Source organism: Bos grunniens, chromosome 11, assembly GCF_055505025.1.
Source record: "Bos grunniens cultivar Pamir isolate PY7600 chromosome 11, Bosgru_T2T1.0, whole genome shotgun sequence".
NCBI classification, from domain to species: domain Eukaryota; kingdom Metazoa; phylum Chordata; class Mammalia; order Artiodactyla; family Bovidae; genus Bos; species Bos grunniens.
In genome coordinates, this window is record NC_141175.1 from 13,209,429 (window position 1) to 13,225,191 (window position 15,763).

General features: G+C 44.9%; 1 protein-coding gene across 27 annotated transcripts in view; it reads left to right on the forward strand.

The window, feature by feature from the left end:
- DENND1A (DENN domain containing 1A) overlaps positions 1-15,763 on the forward strand; it is a 533,371-nt gene that overhangs the window by 465,254 nt on the left and 52,354 nt on the right. For all 27 annotated transcript variants that reach the window (XM_086325286.1, XM_086325292.1, XM_086325282.1 and 24 more), the window contains 6 exons: positions 478-582; positions 940-1,027; positions 2,974-3,014; positions 5,220-5,291; positions 6,499-6,555; positions 14,867-14,998. In XM_086325286.1, coding sequence (XP_086181412.1) covers positions 478-582; positions 940-1,027; positions 2,974-3,014; positions 5,220-5,291; positions 6,499-6,555; positions 14,867-14,998 — 495 coding nt within the window. The remainder of the gene's footprint in view (positions 1-477; positions 583-939; positions 1,028-2,973; positions 3,015-5,219; positions 5,292-6,498; positions 6,556-14,866; positions 14,999-15,763) is intronic.

Below are 15,763 nucleotides of genomic sequence, written 5' to 3' on the forward strand. Positions count from 1 at the left end.
AGAGAAGACCAGCCAGCAAGGAGAGCCCAGCCAGCATCCCCACCCCCAGCACCCCCAGAGCATCTGGGCTGTTGAAGGTAGCAGGGCTCCTTATGTATAAAGTGCTATCCAAAGAGCGGGTTCCTCTCCTACAAGTGCAAAGAAAAGTTTGGGAATCATCCCACTGAAGGACACATCTCATAACTTGCTGTTGGGGTATGACTGTGGCTAATATGGAAGCGGCCCGGGTTTGGAATCGGGCCCTTCATTCCCACCCTGCCTCCTACCAGCTCTGTGACCTTGGGAGATGTCTCCTCCTCTCTGAACTAGCTTCCTCATCCGTAGAGTAGAATGCCACCAGGATAACAGCCACTTCCCAGGTCTGTGAGAGTGAGGTACGTCAGCGGATGTAGGAGTGCCACCTGCCAGAGTTCAAGCACTGATGGCCTCGTTCCTTCCCTCTAACCCTCCTCTCTCCATCTTACCTCTGTCTCCCAGGAGGAGCCAATCACCTTCTGCGAGGAAGCCTTCGTGTCGCACTATCGCTCAGGAGCCATGAGGCAGTTCCTGCAGAATGCCACCCAGCTGCAGCTCTTTAAACAGGTGCCCAGCCTCCCTTGCCTGGTCTGCGTCTGGGGCCCCAGTGGGGTTTCTGCAGCCGCCTCCACTCTAAGCACTGAGGCTGAAGACATGGGTGGGACTCAGGCCTCAGTGCAAAGAGGCCCAGGGTCTGGGGAGGGAGACTGGGCAAGGAGGGTGCTTAGCCACCAGACAGTGCCTTTGCAAATATGCCATGTAGTTTAACAAGTTATCATAAACACACAGCCAGTTTTTTAAACTCACAATTCCAAAGGCCTTTTCCTGTCTTGGTTCTTTGGTCGTATACTAAGGAGCCCAGCTGAATGGCCTTCCCCTGTTTCTTTGAACAAGCTGATATGCTTTTGTTCTTTCTTTGTATAGTTTATCGATGGTAGATTAGACCTTCTCAATTCTGGCGAGGGCTTCAGTGATGTTTTTGAAGAGGAGATCAACATGAGCGAGTATGCTGGTAAGGGCAGTTCATTTTTCTTTATGAGCTGTGGTCTGTGTGTGGGATTGGGGTGTGTTCACAAGGAGTGGCCATGACTTCTTTTTTCCTTCACTGGGGATGAAAGAGAGACTGATTTCCAACTTGGCCTTGAAACGTTGGAGGAATTCCCTTCCCTTTTTGATGACATGTGCACTGGTGCAACTGAAGTCCTGCATCTTGGGGTCACTTGCTTCCCCCCAGGTGGGTGAAGTCTAGATAACGTGGTGGCCCCCACAATGCAGTGGAAAGCACAAAAGGTACTGAATTAGGAGACCTGGATTCACTACCTAGCAGTGAGGACTTGGTTGAGTCATTCACCTCTTTTAACTGAAGTGTTATCTGTGCACGGACTGTAACAGTGCCTACCTCATAGGAGTCCTGTTGAGATGAAATCAGAGACCCTGAGGAAAGGTGTGTGCAGACACCCAGGACAGACCCTGGCACAGGATCGCTAAATGTTTCTTTAAGATGTAAAGATCATCGCAGGGGCCGTGTCTCTGTAGGCTTTTAGAACCAGAGGAATCAGGCTCTCATTTTTTCAGAGGAGGCATCTGAGGCCCAGAGAAGTGTTAGAGGCTGACCCTGCCTCCTGAATCCCAATCTGTCCGCCTTTCCAAATCTCAGCGCCTCAGTCTTTGTTGGCAAAGTAAAGCTAAATGCAAAACAATGGTAGTCAGCTACAGGCCCCCTCTTATTGCTGGGCATGTGTCTGGTCTGGACTGTGCTGGATAATCTAACTGGCAGGGCATAAATTCTTAGAGCCAGGCATTATCTCACCTACGAACCCCTTTGTCAGGCCCGACTAACCTGTGCTGCATGGAGAGCACAGTAATCAAAAACAATAAAACCAGTGTGGAAATCACTGAGGAGCATTTCCTGAGTGCCTTCTTCTGTGACCACAACTCTGTACAGTAAGAATGAGAGGGGGCCAGTTCTGCCCTCAGGGAACTTTTAGACTGCCAGGAGAAAACTCACAACCAAAAACAATACAGACTAAACCATTGCAGGCAAAGGAGCAGACACAGGTCTTTGTGCAAGTAGCACAGGGCTCTATTAACGCTCACTCTGTAACATGAGAGCTTTACAACGGAGGCGGGTTTGAGAAGTGTCCTAACAGTTGAATTTATGGGTTCTGGGGAGGAGACAGGCTTCAGGTGTTGATAAACTAAGTCAAGTCATTCAGTCTTCTAGAAAAGCTGTCTGCTGTTAAGACCTCCATATCCCACCAGATAAAATGAATCTGTTCCCCACAGCACCCCCCTTTCCTTTTCCTGGTACTACTTTAGCATAAGGCAGGCCGAACGTGTGCTTACACTGGACACACGGCCCTGTGGTTCCTGCCCTGGCGTGACTCTCAGGATTTTAGAGAGCACAGACCTATAGATGTTACCTATTCTAGAGGTAACAAGAATAGGTAACTCCTTCCCTCCAGTTCAAGGCAAGGAGTGGGAGAAGCCTACAGAGGAAATGACTGAGCTGGTCACTGAGTGTGTGCAGCAGAGAGAGCAGGGAATGTTAGCCAGGCAAGGGAAACAGCATTTGTGAGGGCATGGACGGCTTGGAGGATGCATGATCAGGGAGCCTGAGGTTGTACAGAATGGTAGTACAGCACGGAGAGGCAGATGGTGGGCAGTGCCAAGACAAGACGGAGGAAGAGAAGCAGGGTTGTTAGGGGGTCTGACCTCTATCCAGTAGGCAAGAAGGAGGATTTGGGTTTGTACTCAGGACACTGATAGGATCAGATAGCACTCTGAGAAAGAAACCTGTGGCAGCAGCTCCTTCAGGGAGGGGGCGTGGGAGCCTCCGTGTGGTTCTCCAGATTTTGAGCTTTCCAAGTCCTGCATGCTGAAAGCAACTTGAGGAACTCCTGAGGGCAGATGTATGACTTCTCTAAATACCAGCTTCTCTGCCTCCTCTTTCCCCAGGGAGTGATAAGCTATACCACCAGTGGCTCTCCACAGTCCGGGTAAGTGCCACCCCCGCAGAGCTACCTGGGCTCCTCCTTGGCTGCTGGCCGCCCTCCTCCTGCCCTGCCACCCACAGTGCTGTCATTCGGCCCAGGGCACTGTGTGCGCCCAGCTGAAGATACTTTTGTTTGTAAAGCCAGGCCATTCTGGTGCCAGGTGGAGACTAGCAGGAAGAGACTGTCCAAAGTCCGCCCTCAGTGAGGGTGATGAGAGGCAGGAGAAGCTTCCTTGCCTCAGGAAGCAGGCCAAGGCGTGTTGAAAGGATATTGCCTCCTCAGAGGATTTCCAGGGGTCTCTTTCTAGGGTCAGACCAGTTGGGAACTTTTCATGAGAAACCCAAAAATCGGTCCCACTTCCTGCTCTGAAATACGTTTCACAGCACAAGGCTCCTGGGAGGATGGAAAATGCATCACTGAGGGTTTTCGTCCCCTCACTCTTGTTGTAAGCAGTTTTTGATTGTGTTAGAAGCCAGGTGCTAGGGCTTCAAAAGCCACTAAAGAATTCAGATGTTGCCTTTCCTTAAATGGGTTCGTCAGTGAGTATGTACCGAAGGCTTTCTGTGTGCCGGGCGCCGCACTGGGTACTGGGATCCAGTGGGAAGCAGGACACAGGCCCTGCCCTGGGGGAGATCCCCCTCTTGCTGGGGAGGCAGGCGCATAAACAGGAGCCCCAGCGCGGTGTGGTAAGTGTGCGCTCCTGCTCGTGGGCCAAGCACACTGCTGCCAAGGCGGGCCCCTTGGAAGTGGCTGCAGTTGGCCGAGAGTAAGCAATTCCTCAATGAAAGGTTTCTTTTGTTCTTCTCGAATGGCCAAACATGGCACTTGGCAAATCACAGACAAGCAATAAGGACTCGTTGATTGATTGATAAAGGGAGTTTTAATACTCTAAAGGACCATTGAAATAGGATACAGAGTAATTTTGGAAAGCAGTATGGAACAAATGAGTGGGTGAAAATTTCCTATTATCCTACAACAGAGAATGCTTTCTAGGTCAAATTTTGAAGTTTTTAATTAAAGCTCAAGGTTTCTAATATAGACGGTTACCAAAAATTGTGCTAAAAGTTAATCCCAATAATTATATAGTATGTCTGACTCTTTTGTATATGCCCTGGATCCAATTTCTCTTTCCATTCAAATCTGTTGGGATTGTTGCAGAAAAACCCGAATGAACTTTTGGGCCAACCCAATATCTTTCCAAACCACCACAAATCTGATTATGTGATGCACTTGGTTAAAAATCCTCTGGGATATGGACTGCTCATGCTGGCCCTCTGTGGTTGACCCCGTCTGGCTCTCGGTTCCACTCGCCAGTCCTCCTATGATGCGCTGACTGTTGTTACTCACAGAACATGCCATGGCTTTACAGCTTCTGCGTTTGTTTATGAGCTGCTTCCTGTCCCTGGAATGTCCTTATCCGCGCTGTCCCCAACGCAAGCGCCTACTCTTCCTTCATGGGCCAAATATTTCATCCTCTGATGCCTTCCCCATCCTGCTACACAATGAGCTGCCGCCACCTGCCTTGTGCGCACGGCCAGTGTGGTTCTTGCCACCTTGGGTGGCACTTGTTTCCCCCCAGACTAGGGGTCTTTGAAGGCAGAGACCTGCCCTCTAGTGGCTTGGTACCCTCAGAACCTAAACCGGGGCATCCCCGCCGTGAGTCCTTACAAACAACACAGAAAACCAGGGGGAAGAAAGGAGGCTGCGTGACTTAAGGTAGTCACAGTAGCCAGATAACCTTGCCTAATCGGCCCCCAGTTTTCTGCCCCAGCTCAGTGTTAGCATCCATTGTTATTAAACTTATCTTAGTGTTGTCCGTGGTAACTAGAATTTCTTGAGAAGAAATTCTTGTAGATTTCTTGTAGAATTCCTTGTAGATCACTCCAAAGAAAGCTTTGCCTCAGAGACCCTGTGATGAGCTTTCCTCCCAGCCAGCAGACAGGTGCCAAGCACAATACTGAGCCTGGGGTCCCACCTCAGCTATTCTATCACCATCCACCATCCCCCCTCTGCCCCCACACCCACCCATAGGGATTCTGCTGTGGTCGGAATTTAATTGCCCAGGACCAGTCACCATCTAAGCCTGTTCCTCTAATTAAGTTACACACTTTTGAAATGTTGCTTAACTTGATTAAAGAGAAGAGGTCTTTGTTGCTGTTGGCCTACTATATCTTCAGTCCAAATTGCTAACTGACGTTTTTATTATAGAAAGGAAGTGGAGCAATTTTGAATACTGTAAAAACGAAAGCAAACCCGGCCATGAAGACTGTCTATAAGTTCGTAAGTACTGGTCTTGGTCTCGGGATCCACACAGATCTGTTCCTGAGCATGACGACAAAACTCTTAGACTGAACCCTATGTTGCAGAGCTGATTTGGGGGCTGCTGTGTTATTTCCTAAAGCTCTCAAAACTCTCAGAATTGTTTAGCATTGATGTTTTATGACCAGGTCAGTGACGTTTTTTCATTTAAAATGTTTCTGCACACAGTGGCTGCAATAGAGAAATGGGCGGCTACTTGTTTTCGCTTTTCAGATGTAGATGGGGTGGCTAAAATTCCAGTGCTCCATCCAGAAGACCCAGAGGCTGTGGTCTGTCGGGTGTTCTGGTAGACCTTTCCTGTGTTTATCCTCGCTATTATGTCAGAATAAAGCAGCTGCTCTGCAGGTTACTGAAGAATGCTCGTGGTGGGACACATGCCCATTTTTTTGTCCCAAATTCTTCATCATCTCTCTCATCACCGCCCTATAGGAAATGCATTGTTTGTGAAACTTGTGCCCACAGCAGAGTGAAAATAAGAGAACACGCCGGTTCCCGATGCTCCATCTTTTACGAGCCTCAAGTATTTTTTCTCATGGTTTCTCCTGCTTCCTAATTTGACTCCAAGACACTTAACTGGGGTGGTTGTGTTTTATTTCCATTTTTAATTTTGTTAGTCCTTTCTGTGCTTAAATAGTAATTATTTTAATAGGGTGGGTAGCTGCCAAGAGAACCGCACAGGTCGTAGAATGACAGAAAGTCAAAGCCAGGGTGTCTGCTGAAATGAAATTTAAGAAATGGCATCAGAGAAACCCAGCAATGTGTCTGTTTGGCCTGGGCAGAAAATTGGTCCTAAAGCCCTGCCCTGGTTAAGCGTAGTGGATATTCTGAACCTTGCAGCTGGAGAAGCTGCTGCTCTCCTCTTACTGGTAGCTGTCGCCAGGCTGCAGATATAAATAATTACAGAGAGCAGAAGAAGAGCTTCAGAGGTGGGGAAAAATCAGTGCCATCAAAATGCAGAAAATAAAATCTGTGTAGCCTCTTTAAGGGCTTTTTTTTAACCTTTCAACATTGTATTTGTTTTCATAGCCATTATATTTTCAACTTGATGATCCCATTTTCCTTCCTTTTTCTAGTAATCAGAGAAGGTGATTCACGATGGACTGAAATCAAGCACAGTCCCTGCTGGAAACAGAAGGGGAATCTTAACTTAAATTAATTTTTCATGCAGGCAAAAGATCATGCAAAAATGGGAATAAAAGAGGTGAAAAACCGCTTGAAGCAAAAGGTACTTGAAGTTCTTATTCAAAATGTATAAGCACCGTGTATGAAATGCGTGGCCACAAAAAAGTACGATGTGATCAATAGAGGCTGTTTGATACAGTGTTGTTAGCACACTTCAAAATGCATTACCAGCTGTCCGGGAGTTTTCACACTGTTATAAATATTCACAGACAAAAAACTGTCTTCAAATAACATTAAGACTGGCTTAAACCCACAAAGGCAAGCAAGTTCAGAGTTACTACTGTTAGTCTCTCCCCTGCTCACCCCCCTGGGCCCGCACTTCACTAGGGTCCATACAGATTGGCTCGGCCTCCCCACCCCAGCACTACCAGCTCCTACAGCTGACCTCTGCCCTGGGGCTGGTTGTAACCAAAATCAAGAAGCACCTCCAGGGAAATGACTGCCGTGGTTCAAGCCTGCACGTGGGTTTGAGGAGGATACTGCAGGCTCTGCTCGCAGTTCATATGTGAGACCCAAGGGGCAGGGAAAGACTCTGATTGTCTTCATGGACCATCAGTAAAGTCATATAAAATCATACAGACTGCATCCTGACTAAGACTGCCCCTACCTGATTCTCTAGATTTGTGCAGGGAAGTTGCTATAACAGAGAGGGCATCTTTATATTATTATGAATATCAGCATCAGTATTAGCATTGCTACCCTTCATTAAGCACTTTCTAAGGATGGTCCAGCCCAGGAGCTTTCTCATTTAATCCATAGAGCCACTCTGGGGGGGTATTATTCTCATATCCTGTGTAAGGAGACCCCCAGTTAAAAGGTGAAATAATTTGTTCAAGGTCACACTGGTGGAGCCTGGCAGAGCCAGGATTCAATTCCAGATTCATCTGCTTCAGTGTCTGTGCTCTTATCACTGTAGTATTTCATACTGCCTTCTTGAAACAGGTGTTTTGTTTTCCAAAAGATGTTTGGGATCACTTACTTCATTATCTCCACACCTCCAAAATGTGCCAGGTAATAAGGATCTTTGTCTATCTCGGCAGTTTTTTTAAAAATTGAAAGCAGTTTTAATTTTAGAAGTCAGAAAGGACCTCTCATTAATTTGAAATGGCCAAAGGAATTGATTCCTCTAATTGCAAAATAATTTGCTCTGACTAAGCATTCACATTCTTAGTTTCAGCTGGGAGTGAATTTTTAGCAGCTGAGATTCAAGTCCTGGAAATAAAAATCCTGCTAATGTAAATTCAGATAGACCTTAACTGTGGTCTGTTGCACTCTGCCAGAGACTGGCAGGTGGAATCCTTTACTTGGATGTTATTTAAGTCCCTAAGTACACCTTTTTATCTCCTATCCCAGTCATGCGTAACTGAATTGGATTGCAGATGTAAAATGGAGGGGCAGGGAGGGCGGAGCTGTCACCAGGCTCTTCTTCCTTGATAACCGCATCAGGCTGGTATTAGAAGGTTACTTGGAGTAAGCAGAGAAAGGTCGCCTCCTCAGGCAGAGGACACATGTTGCCTCCTTGGTCAGATCTGTTCTCTGCAGGCCATCGCCTCCTTCCTTGTACACATAAGCATCAGGCCTTAAGAAAATCCCCTTTTTATGATGGGTAAAATTTGTGCAAATAACCAGTTAAACTGAGGGCTTTTGATGTTGTTCAAAGGTTCACTTAGACAATCTAGATCACTCTCCTCCCTACCATCTCCCTTTCCTCTCCTTGATGGCATTTGAGGCAGAGTCTTCCCTCCCCTGTTCCTCTTCCCCCTGCCAGTCTTTTCAAGAATAGCTTCAGGAGATAATGTTCTATAGAGAGTGTCAGTACATTTCAGGTGACACAAACGGTGAAGGCATTTCATAGAAATGTGGCTTGTCACCATCGGACTGTTGACAGATCTATTAGTGCACCCTTTTCAATTTTCACTTTTCCCCCTTCGGTCTTACAGATTTCTGCAGACTTGATATTTTGCAGTTGTTCTTGGAAGAGCCATTTTGTAATTGAGACTCTAGCATTGTTCGGGACAGACAGGACCAGGTCTTCCACAGGGCTCCAGCTCCCTTTCCTGAGCTAATTTAGGATCTGGCTTTGTCTGACCTCTCTCACCGCAGTAGAAAATATTTCCTTGGCTTTTTTACCCCTCCACCTTCCCTTTACATGGCAACATATCTGTGTGGCTCCCCAGATGCATCCCATGTAGACATCTCAAGTTTGGTTTCTGCTACAAAATCGAGGCTGTTCCCAACAAAGACCTAATTTTCAAATGTACTGGGTTGCCACCTGGCTTCCTCTAACTCTGCATAGCAATGGTGACCCCACAGATATAATCAAGAACCCAACCTTGCCCTCTTTGCTCTTGCCTTGGGTTTGAATTGCAAATAGAAGATGTGGGGCCGACCTGTGGAGAGGTCAACATGGTGTGTGGAGGTCCATCTCTAATATGACTGAGCAGGGCCCTTCTCCATCCCTCGTTCATTTGTGCTGCAGACTTTCAAAGCCTCTGAAAGAAGAGCTTTCAAAGTATCCCTGTGACCATTGGCAAATAATTGTTAATAGAGACTGTAGTGTAGCTTTTATTCCATACCTGCTCTGCTTTAGCCCAACAACAAAAAAGGATGGATAACACATTTCTCTGGATAAATGGAGCAAGGTGGTCAAATTCTTCTATAGCTTAGCCTTCTTTGAAGTTTAACTTGCTCAAAATTAGGAAGAAGAAATGGCAAGGAATGCTACCCAGCCATCACTTTCTAAAGGGAAAATCAGTTCTTTCATCCAGAGCCCCTCCCCACCAGACCTGGCCTGTTGGGAGGATGCTGCATGGCTGGGCTGTGGCTCTCAACAAACCTCCTTCTATTGCAGTGTTGTACACCGCTGCACCAAATGCCCTCTTTTAAAAACAGTAGCTATTCCCACACTCCTTCTTTCCTATGAGGAACATTAAAATATTTATGTAAGGATGTCCCTTTTTTTTTTTCTTTTTTTTGCCTATTGGAGAACCCCTGAAAAATAATAATATTTTCTTCAGTATAAAATTAAAATGACTGAGTCAAATGGGCCCGTTTCACAGCCTTTTTTTGGGTTTTTTTGGCCATACCATACAGCTTGAGGGATCTTAGTTCCCTGACCAGGGATTGAACCCAGCCCAGGCTGCAGCTGTGAAAGGGCCAAGTCCAAACCAGTGGACTTCCAGGGAATTCCCTCACAGCCCTTTTTAAATATTTGATCTTTTAAAGATACCTTGAGCTTGTCGATTCAGAGTCTGTGTGACTGAAAGGAGCAGGTTCACAGTTGAGTCAGTGAAGACTTGAGTTTCTGGCGAAGCATTTCCTACTGTATCGAAGGGAGTGAGGCAGCACCTTTGGGGCTGGGAGACCCAGGTAGACTCTTGTGGGACAGACATTTTCACACCGTATCACACAACTGTCAGCTCCCTGTCTCCACTGCAGCCTCAAATCACAGAAATTCCAACTCTGGATACTATTTTGCTATCAATATTCATCCCGTAGTTTGCATTTGCTGTAGCGTGAAGTAGACTGGAAAAGGACACTGCGCAAATCCGAACATGGAGACCAGGAAGCTAAGTCAGAGATGGGAGGCCCCAGCCTCACACCCATGAGAGCCTTCAAACCCCTCACTCTGTGGTGTGGAATTGGGGCCTCTGAAGCAGACAGATAAGCCGGATTCAGTCCTGCCAGTTTTTCTCATTTATAAAGTATGGGAAATAGAGATTTTTACTGGACTGTTGTAAGGACTAGAAGAAATAATGGGTTTAAACAGCAACACATAGTAGCCGTTTGGCAAATGGGAGATTCCAACCTGTCTGTCTTCTTCTATCCCGCATCTGGAGCGGCTGGTCTGCCCACACACCCGTGTGCGTGTACCTGGAGAGCATGGCCGGGCTGGGAGCCTCTCCCTTTTGGTCCTCCACACTGCCACCAGAGTAGTCTTCCAGGCACCCTGCTCCCTGCCTCCCATGGGCCAGGAATGTTCTGGAATCTCTGCCTCATGAAGTCATATAGCCTCAGCTCCCTCACCCCAGTTCCCACCCAAGGCCACGCCAAGCCCCCTTCTTCCTCTGGGTTCCCATCTCCGGACTCCTCCTAGGGACTCAGTCCCTGCCTTCTCCAGAGGCAAATGGAGATTAGATCCCAGGCGTGATCTCTGATTCCAGCCTGGGGAAGGTGATAGAAATTGTATTCTTTTCTGACTCCTTTGTTGACCAAGGGATGGGAACTAACAATCTCCCAGCTCTGAACAGAGCTATGGGAGAAATCTACCAACCTTCAGCGGCCTCTTACCCGCAGCTCCATCTAGTGTCTTCCTCCTGTGTGACTCTTCAGGAAGGAACAGATTTACCCTGCCTGTTACCTTCTTGATTTTTTTTTTAAGGACATTTTGAGCATTTACCAAAAAAGAAAAAAAAATTGTGGAGAAAATTCAACAAATCAACAAGGAAAAAAGGGAATTTTATAACCTGTATTTTCACTCACTGTATCCTGACCGTTTCTCAAAACACTAAATATTTCCTGCACATGTTGTTTTAAATGGCCACATACAGTTTTATCTGATAGATGTACATACATTCATTAATCCCATTGCTAGACGCTTTAGTTAGTTCCAGTATTTCTTAGGCAAACATCCTCATAGGTAAACCTTGTAGGAATTCTTAATTATTCCATCTGGATAAATTTCTGAAAGTAGACTTAGTGGGCCAGAGGCTCTTTCCTCTTTTAGGGTTTTGATAGGAATTGCAGTTTGTGTTCCCACCAGAAGAGTATGAGAATTTTACCATTCTCTTTGCTGATGGCATCTCAGTTAATTCTTAAAGGACAATTTCTTTAATCACAGGTACCAAGTATTGTGTTTTTGGATCCATGCAGTATGTAAGATCTCTGCTGGTACCTGCAGGAGAGGGTGTGAGCCCCTGTTTCTTTCCTGACGGACTTCTCCCTCTCTGTTCTCTAGGATCCTGGGAGGAAGCAGTTTTCCTACCCCAGGTGAAAGAAATAGTGAAGAAGTTAACAGATTAGTGGGGCGAGCCCCAGGACTTTGTAAGAAATCTTGGGCACCTTTGGGTCTTCTAACTAAAGAAAATTAACATGTATATTGATGCACAAGCACATGTGTATACTGGACACATTTGGCTTCCAAATGTCCTATTCAACTTTACAATGATTTGTTGTGATAGGGTTTCTGAGGACAAGGCCACATCTGATGAGTTTTTGAGCACCTCCTTGACTCAGAATACCTTCTCTTGTGCTGTTGTCATGGGTCCATATGGTATAAATCACATTGCCCTGGGCTCCTCCGCTTTCTCGCAGTGTGGTCTTGGGTAACTTGCCCTCTCTGAGCCCTGTTTCCTCACCTATAAAAGAGTGATAATCCCATTTACTTTGTGGTTCTTGTGGAAGCTAAGTGTGATAGTGAAGGTCAAGGGCCTGGAGAAGTGACTGCAAGTAGTAGGCACTCAGCACAGGGACAGGGAAGCTCTTCCTTTCAGATGGTGCTTTTTCCATTTTGCAGGGAATAAGTCTCATGTTCAATTTGCACAGGACTTAGACATTTTTCAAAGCTTCCTCACATCTCATCTCATTTAACCCATTCTCTTAGCAGCTTTGAAGTTTGCCAAGCAGATGGTGGTCTCCCTGTTGTAAAAATAAAGAAATAGGTACAGAGAGGTTGAGTGAATTGGAAAGATCAGATAGCTAGTTAATGGTAAAAACAAAACCTAGGACATTTTTACTTGAAATTTTAACTTAAAAATTTAAGCTAAGACGCTTTGCCCAAAACTACAACAGACATTTTAAAAAATAGTTATCATCTTATAGTTTTCATTACTCTCAATATTTTCTTACTAGCTTACCTTACTGCTTCATGTCTTTATTTTTCTCCCCAACCAGTCACATACAGTGCAATACTTTTCCTGAACTAAAAGTGAACTGTTTTGTTTGGCTTTATTTAACCTCTTATGTATGTCCTCTCAGTAACCCCACTAGATCTATAATGCCCCTTGTGCCCTTTGTTACTTTCTGGCACTGAAGGAGTCCCTCCCTCTCTTTGTTCCACTTGACCTGAGCACCTTTGGGCAGCCCCTTTCCAAGAGAGCTGTTTCTAATTGGCTGGCGGCAGCTTCTCTCATCACTGAGCCTCAGCCCGGCTGAGACTCAGGGGCCACTTGGTGCAAGCCCTGCCTAGCAAAACCAAGAGGTCACCATCTCCATGTGTTGTTACCAAGCAGCACAGAGACTCAGCTGGGTGTATGGAGTTGAATATATAGAGAGGAGGAGTGGGGGAGCAGTCCCTATTGTTTATTTATTTTTATTAAAGTATAGTTGATTTGGGGCTTCCCTTGTAACTGAGTCAGTAAAGAATCTGCCTGCAGTGCAGGAGACCTGGGTTTGATTCCTGGGTTGGGAAGATTCCCTGGAGAAGGAAATGGCAACCCACTCCAGTATTCTTGCCTGCAGAGTCCCATGGACAGAGGAGCCTGGCAGGCTACAGTCCATGTGGTTGCAAGAGTCGGACACAGCTTAGTGACTAAACCACCACGGTTTATTTACTCCCTATAGTTTATTGAGTGCCTCTTTAGTAGGTACTCAGTTATTATTGTTGAGTACCATACATAGGACACTGCTGAGGAAAAATGTTCTAGACATTTATGTGGCTTAATCATCTTTATTCCTCATAGCTACCATAGCTCCATTTTACAGGTGAGGAGACTGAGGCTCAAAGATGTTCTGTGTTTCTTCTTTAATGCATTATTATTTAGTAAGGGATCACTTTCCTCCACGTGCCACCATTCTCTGTATTTAACTCAGTGAGAACAATCAATTGTCAAGTCTTTTATGTGCAGAATTTAATGAGTACTAAGGGTATGTGTCTTGTTGACCAAAATGTGTATTTGTTTTTGCAATGAAAATAGTTCAGTACAGTTGCTCAGTCGCCTCTTTGCAACTCCATGGACTGCAGCATGTCAGGCTTCCCTGTCCATCACCAACTCCCAGAGCTTGCTCAAATTCATGTGTATCGAGTCAGTGATGCCATCCAACCATCTCATCCTCTGTCTGTATTTATTATTTTATTCTAGCTGTGAGTTATTTTTACTTAGTAAAAAAAAAAAAAAAAAACGATTTAAATGTTTTTTACTTGTACATTTATTCTCTGCCTTGCTTAAATGAAGATTTAAGCAACTTTCCTGACTTGAATAAAGCCATATGATCCTCACTGCACAAGTCGGCACTATCCACGTCCTGAAGAACCCACGGGGATGGTCAGCTGCCAGCGTTAGGGAAAGGAGCGTCACTGCTTTTTGCACATTGTGGTTTTTCTTTACCTTAAAATTTGACTTTATTTATCACAAGCACAAATTAAATGTGAATTTCTAAATTAAAAAAAAAGATGACACTGGCTCCCTAAATTTTCTCCAGGTCATAGAATCCTAACTCAGACTTAAGTGTCTTTCTTCATTCTCTGCTGAAAAGACTAAGGCTAAGGAGGGAGCAGGAACACACGGTTTTCACAAACAGTAACGTCATCAGTGAACAAATGCAGAGAAAATGTCCACACTCACAAATCATCAAAGTCATGCAAATTAAAACAACAACAAGGTCTAGCTTTTCACCTCTTAAATTAGCAATACATTTTTAAAACGGTATGGCTAACACGCATGGTGAAACTGATAATACATCCATTGCTGGTAGTTGGTGTAAATTGGAAAGCAGTTTGGTAGAATGAATAAAAAGCCTTAATAATGTGTATATCTTTTGATCAAGCAGTTGCATTCCTATGGATTTCTGTTAAAGAATTAATCTAAAAGAAAGAAAGATGGCAGTGTTTATCCCTGTGATGTTTAAAAAAAAAGTTTAAAAAAAAAATTAGGAGCAATCTAAATGCCCAGTAGTAGTAAAAATGGTTTATTAAATTATTGAGTATCTGCTCAATGAAATATTATGCATCCATTAAAATGATCATTCTAATGACTGTATTGTACCATGGAAATGTTTATAGTAGAAGAAACAGAATGTAAAATTATGCACGAGTTGTGATTGCAAGTAATTTTTAAATGCCTGCATGCAGACAGAGTGAATATATAAAAATTAAAATAACTGTGTGAGGTAGCAGGAGGAAAGGTCTTCCCCACTATTGTGAATTATTATGTTGTCTTTATAATATAATGTGCATGATTTTGGTTTCCCTAAGTGAAAGGGCCAAGTTAGCCTTCCATTTCCTCCATCTCTAGCAGGAGTGTCCGAGAGGGGGTTCTCTGGCAGGTGTCTTAGCAGTGGGGTGGGAAAGAGCCCCTGTGCTCATGGCAGGGGCCATAACCCAGACACCAACCCCGCCATGGGACTTCTCCTTGCAGGACATCACTGAGAATGGCTGTGCCCCCACCACAGAAGAGCAGCTGCCAAAGACTGCGCCGTCCCCACTGGTAGAGGCCAAGGACCCCAAGTTCCGAGAGGACCGGCGGCCAATCACAGTCCACTTTGGACAGGTATGTACCTGGCCCCTCGCCTGGCCTGGGCTTTCTGTTGTTTTAGCGGACGATATAGCACATGTAAACAGTTTTTCATTTCAGCTCTCTCTGACAAAACAAAAAACTCCATGGAGTTCTGCACATTGTCAAAGGTTCACTTGGTAGAAACATGTTTCCAAAAAGGTGAATTTTCAGAAATTTTGAGAAGACAGTGTGGCTCTGGTCATAAACCAGCTCAACTGTTAAGTGAAGTCATTAAATGCAGCTGCTGCCTCCCCATTCCAAGGCACTCAGTTTAAGGTGCCTCTGTTAGCTAAGCATCTCATTAGAACGCTTCAGCATCCCAGGCCCTTCTTTGCACCTTCAAATAAAAGACAACAAGTGAAGTCTTAAAAAATCAATTAGGAGTTCTTTATTAATATACTTCCTGAAAATCAATATTGGGGGTCGTGCTTCTCAGAGTAAACACCCACACTATAATTCTCATGATCCGATTCTGTAACCAACTTTTTTCAACCTGAGCATTTAAAACATTGTTCAGTTGTTTGATTTTTTTTTTCCTCTTAAGTAAAACATAGAAACTGAAATTTTTCTTATCCATGTCCTATCAGTGGTTATATTTTTGGTTAAAAAACATTGTATACCCTCCTCTTCTTCTCTTGAATTGACTCTCTTGATGAGCCAAAGTCATAATATCTTGATTTGTGAGAAATGGCTCTGTTAGCAAGCTATGACTATAATAAGAATTTGCACGGTTATTCATTCTTAAGTCATTTGATTCTT